Source organism: Varanus komodoensis, unplaced genomic scaffold (assembly GCF_004798865.1).
Source record: "Varanus komodoensis strain SLA01 unplaced genomic scaffold, ASM479886v1 scaffold107, whole genome shotgun sequence".
Classification (NCBI taxonomy): Eukaryota; Metazoa; Chordata; class Lepidosauria; order Squamata; family Varanidae; genus Varanus; species Varanus komodoensis.
In genome coordinates, this window is record NW_025335305.1 from 719,409 (window position 1) to 733,110 (window position 13,702).

The 13,702-nt window shown below is 46.7% G+C and overlaps 1 protein-coding gene and 1 non-coding gene across 3 annotated transcripts; both read left to right on the plus strand.

Annotated features, from left to right (window-relative positions):
- Positions 1 to 445: 445 nt before the first annotated feature.
- Positions 446 to 13,331, plus strand: DDX39B (DExD-box helicase 39B). Of its 2 annotated transcripts, XM_044419722.1 has the most exons (12): positions 461 to 582; positions 3,154 to 3,286; positions 5,034 to 5,265; positions 5,388 to 5,515; positions 5,681 to 5,773; positions 6,087 to 6,270; positions 7,195 to 7,313; positions 9,197 to 9,328; positions 10,085 to 10,194; positions 10,838 to 10,982; positions 11,279 to 11,426; positions 12,511 to 13,331. In XM_044419722.1, the coding sequence occupies exons 3-12, from the start codon at positions 5,055 to 5,057 to the stop codon at positions 12,525 to 12,527; spliced, it is 1,287 nt and encodes a 428-aa protein (XP_044275657.1). In that variant the 5' UTR covers positions 461 to 582; positions 3,154 to 3,286; positions 5,034 to 5,054; the 3' UTR covers positions 12,528 to 13,331. The 2 variants fall into 2 exon arrangements, with proteins under 2 accessions (XP_044275656.1, XP_044275657.1); XM_044419721.1 differs by lacking the exon at positions 3,154 to 3,286 and having other exon boundaries at positions 446 to 582.
- Positions 11,050 to 11,115, plus strand: LOC123018025. The gene has a single exon (XR_006413709.1). It is a non-coding gene; the product is annotated as a small nucleolar RNA SNORD52 (small nucleolar RNA).
- Positions 13,332 to 13,702: the final 371 nt, after the last annotated feature.

The following is a 13,702-nucleotide window of genomic DNA, read 5'->3' on the forward strand; positions in this document are numbered from 1 at the left end:
GGCGCTTCTTCGCGCCCCATCGCGCGCCTGCGCAGAATACCTCGACGGGTGTCCGCTGCAAAGGCCTGACCAGAAATCTGCAGCAGCTGATTATTTGGCGCGAACGCCACGAGTACGAGCTGTGGTCGCACATAATTTCGTAAGAACTGAATTCCGTGATAAATCTCTCCAGTGCAGAAAGATAAAGCTAACAACAGAAGAATTTAATAATGCAGCCGGAACGAAACCTTTCAGCTTCTGCCCTCATCAGTCGCTGAGTCCTAAACACATGGTGAAATCTGTCTTTCTTACGTATTTAACGTAAGACGTCTGGCTGCTTTGCTGTCGTACTGCCTCGCATCGCTCTCTCCATCCCGGCAGTCAGGCATCGCATTAGACGAACCTCTAGGATCCCGCGGGGTCCTCAGGGCAGGCCCCCTCCGCAACTTCCGCTGCGCTCCTCGTTTGTTGGCAGCGGCTTCCTCTTTGCGGTGGTTGTCGCCGAGCGTAATCGTACATCTGCTCTCCTGTGGCAGAGGCTAGGCGCGTCCCGACCATCGCACCTCTGCCGGTGTTCCTTTTGGTCATCCACCCCGTATCCAGGTAAATATTGTTTGTCTGGACGATTCTCTTTCCAACGGTTCGTTTTGCGGGGGGATCGATTCCCACCGAGATGCCGAAAACTGAGCTGGAAGGGAGGGCGGGGGGTGCCTCCGTCCTGCCATTGTAATATTAAGCCATAGAATTCAAGATGGCGCCCTCATTTGCGCGCCGTTTAGCCCTTCTCGAGCAATTCGTAATCGGGAAACATCGGCTGTGTGCTTTTCACCGGGCCTTCTGGGCCTGGACATTTGGATGGAACAGGTGTTTGTGCTCTTCTTGAAGCAGAAAGGAGAGAAGAAAGTGGAATCAGAGAAGTTTTATTACTGCTATCTCCATCCACCCCCTTTTTCAACAGCGCCTTAGCTGATCTATCGTAAGAAAAAAAAATGTAGGCTACGGGCGACATAATTTGGCGAGTTGGGATGGATGGGTCTCCTGTGACGCGGTTTAGGAGTGCAGCTTCGCATGATGCCAATTAGTGCGTTGTCATTGGAGGTTAGTTCGAACTGTTCGCCCCACGCCCCGTTTGGATTTGCGATTTAGATCTTAGAGGAGTGCCTGTCCTACCTGGGCGAATGCATACTGTAACTTGGCATAATTTGGAATATGATTTACGTGCTTTGGAGAGCTTGGTAATTGAGTTGATGGGACAATGAATGGTTGGCTGAAATATGAAACGTATCTGGCTTTTTTAAAAACTCAGTGTTACAAGGTTAGCGCTTAGCTTGGACGCTGTGTTTTGGGATTAATTTCTTGTATCTATTGTAGTATTCATTACCATCTGTTTATTGCTTTTCTTATGGTAAGGACCAGGACCAGGGGGTGTAACATCTTTATCAGTGATGTCTACAGGGAATACATTCTCCAGTGTTAGGTGGACGTGCAAGTGTAAATGACTATACTGGGGAATGTTGCTTAAGAAATTTCTGGTATCGAAATAGGCTCATTTATAAGATGGAACTAAGGAAGTCCATGTTCAGTCACCAAGTCACAGAATCATAGTAGAGTTGGAAGGGGGAAGAAGGCCATAGGATCCAACCCGCTGCTAAGTTCAGGACACTGAAACTTGCTTGCTGAGAAGGAAGAAATGGCTACATGGGTGAAACATGAAGTGTTAAGAAGGAATTTTAGTCTTCTGATGAAGTCTTTATGGGAGGAAATTGGGATCACTATTTCTTAATTCAACCCTGACTGCACTTTAGAAGGCCAGATACTGAAGATGAAACTCAAATACTTTGGCCGCCTAGTGAGAAGGAAGGACTTACTAGAGAAGACCCTAATGCTGGGAACAATTGAAGGCAAAAGAAGGACGGCAGAAGATGAGGTAGCTAGATGGAGTCACTGAAGCAGTCGGCCTGAGCTTAAGTGAACTCCAGGGAGATGGTGGAGGAGAGGAAGGCCTGGAGGAATTTTATTTATTTATTTAGAGTATTTGTATGCGGTCCTTTCGCATAGCCTCGGGATGGTTTACATAAATAAGAAGAATAAAATAAAACATAATACAAATAAAATCCAGATCCGCCCTGGCTGCAATGAAATGTTGTCCATGGAGTTGCGATGGGTCTAACACGACTTTGCAACTAACAACAGTTTCTTAATTTCTCCTCTTCCCCAGCAATGTCCAAATATGCTACAAGCAGGGAAGGAGAATGAGAAGCTCATCATAATGAGTGTGAAATTGAATTTTATAATGCTGTTAATTTATTCCTTTCCTTATTGCTGGCATGGTGATATGTACATGTCAGTATCTCAGTGGCTTGAAAAGCAGTCTTACTCCTACATTGATTTGGAAAATTGATAAATATTGGGTCATCTCTGCTTCCCCAGGCCCATTCTCTCATTAATGAGCTGCTTTGTGTAGGTGGCTTTCAGATGCAGATCTAGAACTGTACATCTTGTAAGAAACACTGTTACTGGTATTGGAAAACAGTTGAGAATGTGTTATATTCATTTTATGACTAAAGGGACTTGAACCTGAGTTTCCTTGGTCTAAGTAAAACACCCAAACCTCTCCAGCATGCCAGTCCACATTATTGCTGGGGCCCTGTTATATGAGGGAAAGTTGCTGGCTGGAGGGATGCTGAGAACTGTAGGAATATTTTCTATCTAAGCATACATAGTACTGTGCTCTTAGAAACTAAACACATGATTTTGGCATAATGCAGTTCAGTCTATGAACGTTTATGCTGTGAAAGTTTTGTTAGTAACTTCTAACAATGTCAGCTCACTGTGGGACAGTCCCATCCAGGCTCTGCACACTTAACCCTCACGGGAACCTAGTGAAGCCGCACTTATTCTCTTGCATTCCTAATAGGCAGTATGTTCCTGGTAAGGAGGACTGTGTCGAGAGATTATGTGCGTGTCTGTGTTCAACACTGAGTTTGACTTCTTTAGAAGGCAGTATATCCTAGGTGTAACGGGGAGAAGCATTTTTGCATGGTCCTGCTCTGATATTCCACATGACAGTTTAGATCACAAAGGGTCTTGTGGCATCTGAAAAACTAAGACATCTATTGTAACATAAGAGACAAGCCTGCTTCATCGGATCTGACGCTTTCTTACTGTCTTAAGTTGCTTTGAAGCTCATAAGTCCCTGAACTTGAAGCTTATGAGCATCCAGGATAGAGCAGAAGCAACAGCGAAGGAAAGCTCCATCTCCCCGCTCTTCTGATTCTGCATTTTACTGAGACAACCATTTTATGAGGTACTTTGTGTGTGGGGAGAGTGGGACGCCTTGAGTATGTGGCCTCTCCTCATCTTCCCTCTCCTGGCATGGTTCTTTATGCACCAGCTGCAAGAGGATGGGGGTCAGAGTGTGGATACTCAGCTCCAAGGTTGAAGCACTGTCTTGATGATGGTGTTGAGGAACCATAGGATTGCTCTCTGAAATGTTCCTCTGCTGGGTTCAGAACAGTGCCATTTAAACACACACACACACACACACACACTCACTCACTCACTCACTCACTCACTCTCTTATTTTTCCTGAACAGCAAGAATAATTAAAAAGGAAATGTTTTCTTTATATCCTATAATTTGTATTTATTATGCATTTAGGCTGCCCAGGGACCAAAGTTCTCTGGGTGGTGAGCAAATAATAAAAAATAAATAAAATCATACTAAAGCAACAAAATACAGCCGGAATGCTCTAACAAGGACAATTACAAGTATTCAAGTGTAGCTTTAATGTGCAGAGGCCAGTGTAGTGTAGTAGTTGGAATGCTGGACTGGGACTTGGGAGACCCAGGTTCTAGTCCCCTCTCATCATGAAGTTCACTGGTGACTTTGAGTCACGCACTGCCTCTTTGCCTAACCTACCTCACAGGGTTGTTGCTATAAGGATAAAAATGGAGTGGAAGAGAAGTATGCAATCCTCCTTGGGTTCCTTGCAAGAGGAAAAAAGTGAGATATAAATGCAGTGTAACAATAATGCTATTTTTAATGTTACATTGTCTTTGTGTAAAGACTGATGAGTTTTTCCTATGACTACAGCAGAAGGATCTACATAGCAGTGGGAGGACAGCTTTCCAGGACACTGCCTCTAACTGAAAAGGGCCGTTCTTTACCAAAATAACTTGAAAGGCCAACTTCAGGAGAACTTACTGGTTCTGCCAAGCAGTCTGGTTATGCATTTAGGCCTGAACATTGATGATGGCTTCCTATTCCAGTACAAGGGTTATGGAATAGTCCTGTGGTCCCCAGATTGTGTCTCAGGGCCCACAGGTTAGTAGGAACTCAGAATGGGAGCTCCATCCCCACCGCAGCCAGCATGGAAAGAACTGCCCCAGTTCATCTCTGAGGCTGAAACATTGACCCCAGAGAAGGGGGGAAAATAGGGTGTTATGCAGGGAGAGAAGACCAAAGAGGCAGGGTATAAGGTGTCCTGCAGCTGCTGTAGCCTCCCCCTCTAAAGTCCTCCATCTTGGTGAATGAAATAAGCCCATCTAGCAGAAAGTGTAGGGTGATGAAGACTGCTACCATTGCTCCTCCCATTCTGTGTTAGGTGCCCATACACCTCCAGCTTAGGGGTTTGTGCACTTAATTAGCTAAGCTGGGATGGTTGTGTTACCACCTTTGAACTGCTGTTCTGAATGTTTATTGTGCTTATTATATATAAAGGCAAGTTGTATATGGAATTATTCCTGTTTTTCCATACCTGAGCTAGTCTGTTTACTTGCCAACTGCAGATAAAATAGTGGACTTGAGTCCATGAGAGCTTATGCCATAATCATTATTAATGATAATGCATATGCATATATTAGTCTTTGAGGTGTCAGAAGGTTCATCTTGGTTTTGCTGCAGCTGGGTCACACAGTACCACTCCGGAAGTCTCTCTGCCTAGAGAGTAATCGGTTTGAAATTTGCACCAACTTAGTTTATCTGCTCCTGTGACCAGAGTTTTCCTTGTCCAGAATGCTTGGCTTCTTGTTTCACTTGAGTCGTCTTCTCAGATTTTAGAGAGAGGCACCGCCATGACTGAGAATGATGTTGACAATGAACTGCTGGATTATGAGGACGATGAGGTGGAAAACCAAGCAGCTGGAGAAGGAGTGGATGTCCCTTCTAAGAAAGATGTCAAAGGATCCTATGTGTCCATCCACAGTTCTGGCTTCCGTGATTTCCTGTTAAAACCAGAACTGCTGCGTGCTATTGTCGATTGTGGCTTTGAGCATCCCTCAGAAGGTGAGCTCAGGGACTTTCCTGGGGGAGAGTTTGGGAAATTGGCGAAGAAACGCTGAAAGTCAGGGATTCTAGGTTCTTTGCTGCAATGAGAAATGTTAATTGTAATTTCATTTTCCACGCAGTGCAACACGAATGTATCCCACAGGCAATCTTGGGCATGGATGTCCTGTGCCAGGCTAAATCTGGCATGGGCAAGACTGCCGTTTTTGTTCTTGCAACACTTCAGCAGTTGGAGCCAGTCACAGGACAGGTACGTGTGTGACACAAAGGCCATTTTCCCTCAAAGGGGCTGGTTGGTGGCTGGTTGCAGAGGAAGCATGAAGCCCTGCTTCTTGCATGAACTTGGATCCAATGAAATGGATCTTTTCTCCAGGCAATGAAGAATATAAAAAATGATTTCTCCCTCCCATGGCAGGTGTCCGTGCTGGTGATGTGTCACACCCGTGAGCTGGCCTTCCAGATCAGCAAGGAGTATGAGCGGTTTTCCAAATACATGCCGAGCGTCAAGGTGAGAGCTGAGGGGGCTGTCCCTGTTTTCCCTCTTCAAATATGTACACAACCCTCTTACCAGCATGGGAGTAAAAAGTAGAAAATAGAGCTAGGGAAGTCTGGAAAGTGGTTGGATGATGTCTTGGATTGAGGCTGAAGCTAGTTAGAAAGACAGCACTAGCAACCTGTGTTGTAATTACGGGTTCTGCAGAATTTGCATCCAGTCTCTGCCCTGCTGGGGTTTTGCTTACCTGTTTCCATACCGTCACGGTGTTTTTGTGTCCTGGTTGCTGGGCTTTGTGTGAGAGTCTGCTTTCTCCCTCCCCCCATAGGTGGCTGTGTTCTTTGGGGGCCTGTCCATCAAGAAGGACGAGGAGGTGCTGAAGAAGAACTGCCCGCACATTGTGGTGGGAACCCCGGGCCGTATCCTGGCTTTGGCCCGCAGCAAGAGCCTCAACCTGAAACACATCAAGCACTTCATCCTGGACGAGTGTGACAAGATGCTTGAGCAGCTTGGTGAGCAGAGGTGGCATGTGCTTCAGGTGGGGTGAGAGTATAGTGGGGCGGACAGTCAGTTCCTTGGGAGCGAGCTAAATAGTCTGGAAAGCCAAAAGTCTTACTGGAGGCTGTGATTCTTGAACGGAAAGAATAGCGTAGCCGCTGAATACAAAGAACATGCAAGCATTCTGGGGTTCTTCTCTTCCTTGCATGCCAGGCCACCTGCCCCTCCTTTGGAACTTTTCTGCTTCTAGCCTTTGGGAGAGGCAGTCTTCTGGATTGCTTGTGGGCTGAAGAAAGAAACCGCTTAATTTCTCCTTGGGAGTAATTTCTGCTCTGCTTCAAACAAGGAGCAGAATACAGATAGTGGCCTCTTGACTGGCAGAAAATATAGAGATCGCTGTTAAAGATGGCATTCTCAGGAGGCTTTGTGGATTTGTATCATGCCAGGTTGGGTGACTTTCGCCGAATAACTGCAGTGCAACCATTGTAACTAGGATGACTTGTGGGAGGATAGTTAGGGGAGGGGGAGTTGAGGGAAAGGTAAAGTTTTCTATTTGGGTACACATGCTTGGGAAGGCATGGAGCAGGCTCTCTCTGGAAGTAATATCTCCATGACAGTTTGTTGGGTTGGAAAAAAAAATACTCCATCCCTTACCTCTTGGGGCAGTTTACAGTCAAATAAAAATCTTAAAAACAGAAATAACAGTATTATAAAGACAAATACACCCCAAACAGTGGCTCCTCTTTAAGAAGTAGTCCATATTTTGGTCCCCTCCTTGAATCTTGCTCCTCCAAGAGCCCAGCACAGGACTTACTATTTGTGAAATTGGAAAAACTTGCATGAGGATGTGGTCAGGTGGAGGAGGCGAAAGGACCTGTTGAATTCTCAGGCTGGGACAGATCACCCCCTCTAACCACGTGGTCCTTTCTTCCTTTCAGATATGCGCCGGGATGTCCAGGAGATCTTCCGCATGACCCCACATGAAAAGCAGGTCATGATGTTCAGTGCCACTCTCAGCAAGGAAATCCGCCCTGTGTGCCGCAAATTCATGCAAGACGTAATTACATCCCTTCTACCTTCTTTATCCACCTGGCCAGCCGGTCAGCCTCCCTCCCTCCCCACCCAGGGAAGGAGCAGGGGGCCGGAGCTTAGAATACCGCCACTGTCTACAGCACACTGGGCCGCACCGCTGCTGCCCATCGCCTACCCCAGCCCCCGTAAGGCAGCTGTAGGGCACATAACTTCCGGAAGATCATTCGGGTCACGCTAGCCAGCATATTTGCACACACGAACGACAGGCCTCTCCCAATAGGGCTAGAGAGCATTCGCACCCGACTGGCACACTTGGCTTAGAGATCGTCCACAGTTTGGTCCAGGGGGATCCATCCCAGAAGGATCCTCTTTGCCGTCACATCTGGCGGGTGGCGCACAGTTCCTAGCGTGCCCCCCTGCTCTCCTGTTTCCCTGCACTCCCTCAGCGTGGGATCCACCTGCCTGTCCGCACCGTGTTCGGAAGATCCTGGCCCACACACACCCATGTGCAGAAGATCTTGGCCCACACACACCCAGGCAAGTGTAGCTCTTTCTCTCACCACCATGCTTTGCTCAGGAGTACCCACACGCACACAACTGCTGCACGCACGTCCACGTTCCTGCCCTCCTTGCCCTGCCCCTCCCCGCCCACTCACTCTGGCTGGCACTAAGGAGACCTGCGGCGAAGGACTCCCCGAGGGATCCAGGAGATCGGCAGCAGCCAGTGGAGCAGACGCCTGATGACCTGGAGGAGAAGTTTTATCCTTTTTTGTTCTGAACTGGCAAAAGCGCATCATTTTATTTTTGATTACCCTTTTTCTCTCCCCTTGTGTTCCGTGGAAAAGGGATGGATTTGAGGGTCCTCACTGTCAGGGGGAAGCAGACTTGCCTTTTCCTGGGAGGAGCACCAAATCAGGTGGCAGGAAAGGGCATGGAAGTCAGTTGCTGCTAGATCAAGGATAGGTTCCTTCCTGCTGTTTTGCACTACAATTCACAGAATCCCAGACTTGCTGATTGGGACCAATGGGATTTGTAGTCTGCAACATTGGGATTGTAGGAAGAACTGGGTTATCTATCCCTGCTCTAGACAGAGACTTTGGGAATACTAAATCCTGGAATTAATTGGAGTAAGTCAGTGCTTCCTGTGAGCCAAACAGTGCAACTTTTGGGTCAAGGGGAAAGATGGCTTCCTGGAAAGGGGTGGGTTCATCAGTAGCTTTTTCTAAACTTGTAGAGAGCTCAGGAGCATCAGCCCATTTTCTGCTGTTGCCCAGGTGCTTTGCTGCAGGGGGTCACTGTAGGTTGCATGTTGGGTATTGTAGGGAAGTGATCCATGGCCTTGGGCAAGCTCTCCTGCCCCCAAGCGTAGGAAGAAAGCTGCCGGGAATGTCCACAAGCCCAGGCTGTGTCGTTCAGTGGGAGGTTTGCTTTTGCTTTGCTTCCAGGTGCATTTGAGGCTTCTTTTTGCTCCAGGTTGAGCAAAAACAATATTGGGTAGCAATCTAACCTTGGAAGAAGACTTGAGACTCTTAAGTCTGTGCCCACCAAAAATGTCTCAATGAAGCTGTCACATGGTTTATTATAGTTGTGCTTTGCAAAGGAGGGCACTTTCTTAGTTTAGATGGAGCAGAGTGTTTTCACAGATGGATTTGCAGGGGTCGTTCTTGACTGAGTAGGGAGAAGGTTGTTCCCCAAGATGCTTTTGGTCTCCGGAATCAGGTGTGGGGTGGGAGCAAGCCATTACCTTGTTGCAGTTCTGCGCTTTTTTAAGGGGCTGTAGGACCAGGGGTTTGTGTTTGTGACAGGGAAAGCTGCTACTCTGCACTCTTGTGCTTCTTGCCCCCAACCCTTCCTCCAAGCCCAGGTCAGCCTTGCCCTGGTCTAACCGGCCCTGGGTTTGCTCCTCAGCCCATGGAGATCTTCGTGGATGACGAGACCAAGCTGACGTTGCATGGTCTGCAGCAGTACTATGTCAAACTGAAAGACAACGAGAAGAACCGCAAGCTCTTTGACCTGCTTGATGTGCTGGAGTTCAATCAGGTGCCTTCTGGAAGCCGATCCTGCCTCAGGGATGGGGAGTGCCCGAAGGAGGGGTCCAGCCTTGCCTAGTCCATGCCACCGCTAAAGATAGGGTTGACTTTGAAGCCTGTGCTCCATATTTTACTGCCACTGGTTTTATCAATCCAAGTGCCAAAGACTGAACATGAAGCTTAAAGAATCATCTTAATTACAGCACAGAATAGCTGGTGCTGTAGCTAGGCCAGGAGGGGAAGAGTTCCATTCTACCTGTATTACTTCCTGCCAGTAAAGGCTCAGTGCTTGCTTTGGGCAGCTTTGAAAATGGGTTGGACAGGAGGGCGTAGCCCGTGCTGAGGGTGATTGGAGTTATAGGCCAGTATGTCTGCAGGGGCACAAGATGCTCACCCCATCGTAGAGCAGCTTAGCCTGTTTGTTCAACTTGTATTTAACAAACAAAACTAAGTATTCTGTGGAGGGTGTCAGTGTACAACCTGTAATAATTGAGAGGGAAATACACTTCATGCGTTTTGCTAGGTAGAATATTTTTACTGAAATCCTGAATTACCTAAAAAATACTAGTTAATATATCAAAATACGCAGACTTGCATAATGCTGTCTCTGCAGTTGGCAACCATTCGTGAAGTGGATTTTTTCCCCATGAAAAAGAAAGCACAACACTAATGCCCATCTCAGATTATGAGCCTCCATTGCTGGTAGCAGTGAAAGAAGAGCCCTAGCAGTGAACAGGTGTGGTTGACCCTGCCCTTCCCCATCCAGGTGGTCATCTTCGTGAAGTCCGTGCAGCGCTGCATAGCACTGGCCCAGCTACTGGTGGAGCAGAATTTCCCCGCAATCGCCATCCACAGGGGCATGCCCCAGGAGGAGAGGTGAGGAGCATCCGAGGCTGAGCAGAGGTGGGCTCTGGGTCCAGGCGGCTGTCTGAGGGGCCTGTTTGCTGTGATGAATTTGCTCAGACTAGAGTCTCTGACCCCTTCAGTGATGCTTCTGGTAGCCCTGAGCAAAGGCCCATACAGAAACTCTGTTGTCAAGACATAAATAGGAGTTATTCCTTTTACCAAGTGTGGTTTGTTGGTAGGAGAAAGTGTTTGAGAAAAGGCCCACATGCAATAGAATAGCATTCATATGAGTCCTCTCTGCACAAGTGATGCAGCTCTCCTCTTGGGTATGGTCATGGAGTCTGAGACCTAGCAAGAAGCATTTTTGTGCTGGAGAATATGATGTAGGAGATCTTGGCTCCTAGATTTAGCAAGAGTTTCCTCTAGTTTGCATATAGTCATTAACATTTCGTCAGTATCAGGCTGGGGGGATTCTGAGGCAAAATCTTCATTGGTTTTGGGGGTGGGTTGCAGACAAACTGCTTAACGATGGGTGGATATGAACATGGTAAGGGCAGTGATACTTGTTGAGTTAGAAGAGGGAATGAGTGGAAGCAGGGGCTCTGGGTGTTCACTGAATAGGGAGGGTTTTTCAGACACAATGGGTGTTAGCATACATTTTTGCGTCTCCCAGGTTGTCACGGTACCAGCAATTCAAAGACTTCCAGCGGCGCATCCTGGTGGCCACCAATCTCTTTGGCCGGGGCATGGACATCGAACGGGTCAACATAGCTTTTAACTATGACATGCCAGAGGATTCCGACACCTATTTGCACCGGGTGAGCGAGGCCAGCCAGAAGGGGCTTTGAGATCCATGCTGGGATGGGTCAAAGGCCAGAGTAGAGTTGCACTGATGAGTTTGCTCAGACTAGAGTCTCTGACCTGTTCTGATGTCTCTTCAAGCCCTGAGCAGCATCTTTGGCCCAGGTGGGATTGGTTATTATGTGCCAGTACCTGTTGCTTTTGCTCATCCTGTAAATGTTAGAAGGTGGCAAGGCTCCTTTTCATGTGCTGAGGCTTCTAGTTGGAACTACAGTATAGGCACCGGGTCTCATCTTCTTTGTCAACTCTGCAGGTGGCTCGTGCTGGACGCTTTGGCACAAAGGGTCTAGCCATCACCTTTGTGTCAGATGAAAATGACGCTAAGATCCTGAATGACGTGCAGGACCGTTTCGAGGTGAACATCAGTGAGCTTCCTGATGAGATTGACATCTCTTCCTACAGTGAGTACAGCTGAAAGCCACTTTCAGGGAAAAGCTGAAAGGAGAAAAGGAGTGGGAAAAGTTGGTGTCCATTGGAAGTGCTTGGCTGGATTAGGAAGCCAAGCAAGGACTTGGGACCTGAAGGAGGCATAAGATGGGGGGATTGATGGAAATCAAAAAAGATGAAATCTTGACTTAACTCTGCAAGAAAGAACCTGATTTAAACCTGGTTTCCTCTTATTACTATCTATGCTTCCTAAACAAAGGTGCAAATCTAAGTGTATAGATTACACTGTGGTGTCATTCTTAAAATTCAGCCATGCACTTTGGTCACATTTGCACATTTCCCTGTTTCTACTTGTAGAGAGAATCTTTAAAACATTTCCATCCAAGGCTTGTGTTAAGAATAGCAGTCATGATAACTTGTGAAACTGTATGAAATACAGAAAGTTGTGCACTGGGATTTTGCCTTCTCTTCTTCCTGGTGTTGCTCCTTTCTGCCTTAGTCCAGTCCCTCCCTTGCAAAAAAGGCGTATCGGCAGACAAAAATAAAATGGCTGCAGCCGTTGGGTGGGAGTACGGTCGATAGTTATTGAGCAGAATGGAGCATTCTATTTTCACGATGTGAAAAGAACACGTTTATGTCTGTCAGGTATGGTATAAATGTGATATTTGTGTATCTGGTAGATGGTAGTGATTAAGTTAAGAGATCCGCCTTAGGGTTAAGAAACTTACATTAAAATTATTTATTAGCCAAGTCTGAGAAAAACCTAGATTTTGCAGTTTGAGGTGGGGGAAAGTTCAGTGAAGAAAAATGCTGATTAAAAGTGTTTGTTTTAACATTTTATTTTGCACTAAGTTGGCTTTGTGCCCTCTTGGCAAAGTGGTAATTAATTTGCCTAAGTAGTATAAGAGATCAGGGAAAGCAGAGTGCTTGCTGGCCCTGTGGGAGTTATTTGCCATGAATTGGGTAGGCGAGGATTAATTTCTAATAGAGAACGTAGTGACAGAAGTCTGAATGGTGCTGGTTAAGGATGTTTAGAAATATCAAATCTGGACTGGAGCATCGCTGCCAGCTCTGCCTAACACTTTTTGTCTCTTTCAGTTGAACAAACCCGATAAAGGGGGCTTTGCCTCTCTACATTGACCTTGGTTCTACTTCTTGACCTCCTTCACTTCCCTGAAACTTCACGTTTAATTTCACCTGATGGAGAATGAGGTGACTGACAGTCTGGAACACACCAACACACCCCATTCCGGTGGCAGGGATGGAAGAGCTTCTGCTACTGGGCTGTGCATAGTGGAGCGTGCGTGCCTGACCTCAGCAGACTTCCTGTGCTTCCCAGAGCCCTGAGAGAGCCCTCAGGGCAAAAGTCCCATGGCTTAGCTGGTGCTAAGAGGGCCCCACTGCTGGTGCCAGTACACAAGACCTCTTGCTGATGGATTTCCACTGCCTGCCAGCCAGCCAGCCAGCAACATTTTGGGACTTCACCTGTTGTATTGCTCTAGTTCATCCTTGTGTCAGCACTACCCTTTGATCTGCCTCCACACAGGGAAGCACAAAAGGGGGGGAAGGAATTAAGGCACGCTCGGAATTTCTGGCATTTCAAATTACATTTTGTTGGAGGAAAAACTTCTGGAGGAGAGGCAAGGAAGCTAAATACATGAACATTCTTTTATATGCCCATTCATGCTGTTTTTAAGATATTTGTTTTTCTTAGTGTGCGTTCCTCCCATTTTTAATTTTGTCTGCATGTTAAAATTAATCCCTTGTCCCAGCTGGTATCTCTTGGCAGGTAAAGTAGTAGTGAAAGATGGATAATGTTTTAGCTGTGGCTTGTTCTCTCCCTTTGATACCCTCTTATTTTTTGGTAATAAAGGAGCCCAGCTCTTATGGGTGTCTAATTAAACTAGTCTTGTGAGTAACCTTGTGCTGGTGTGGCTCCATTCTTGAGGATAGAGGCTTTCTCCTCCTGTGGAATATACAGCAGCTATTTCATTGAGAAGATGCTCAAGGAGATGGAGGATGCTATGTTGCTTAAAAGATATTTAGACTACCCTTTAGTTAAACACAGGTCACTGTATAAGGAAATAAACACATCAATATAAAATAAACAGAACATCATGGACAAAAATCAGTGGGGTGCAGAAAATCTAATCAATCACTTAATTCTGTGCTGTATTGCCTGGGTAAATAAAAAGCTGTCTGGTGCTGAAAGGTCAGCATGGTTGGCTCATAAGTCAGCCTTGTAAATAAACTCCCAAATGCTCCAAGTCTGAACCTCCCTTCCGTGCAG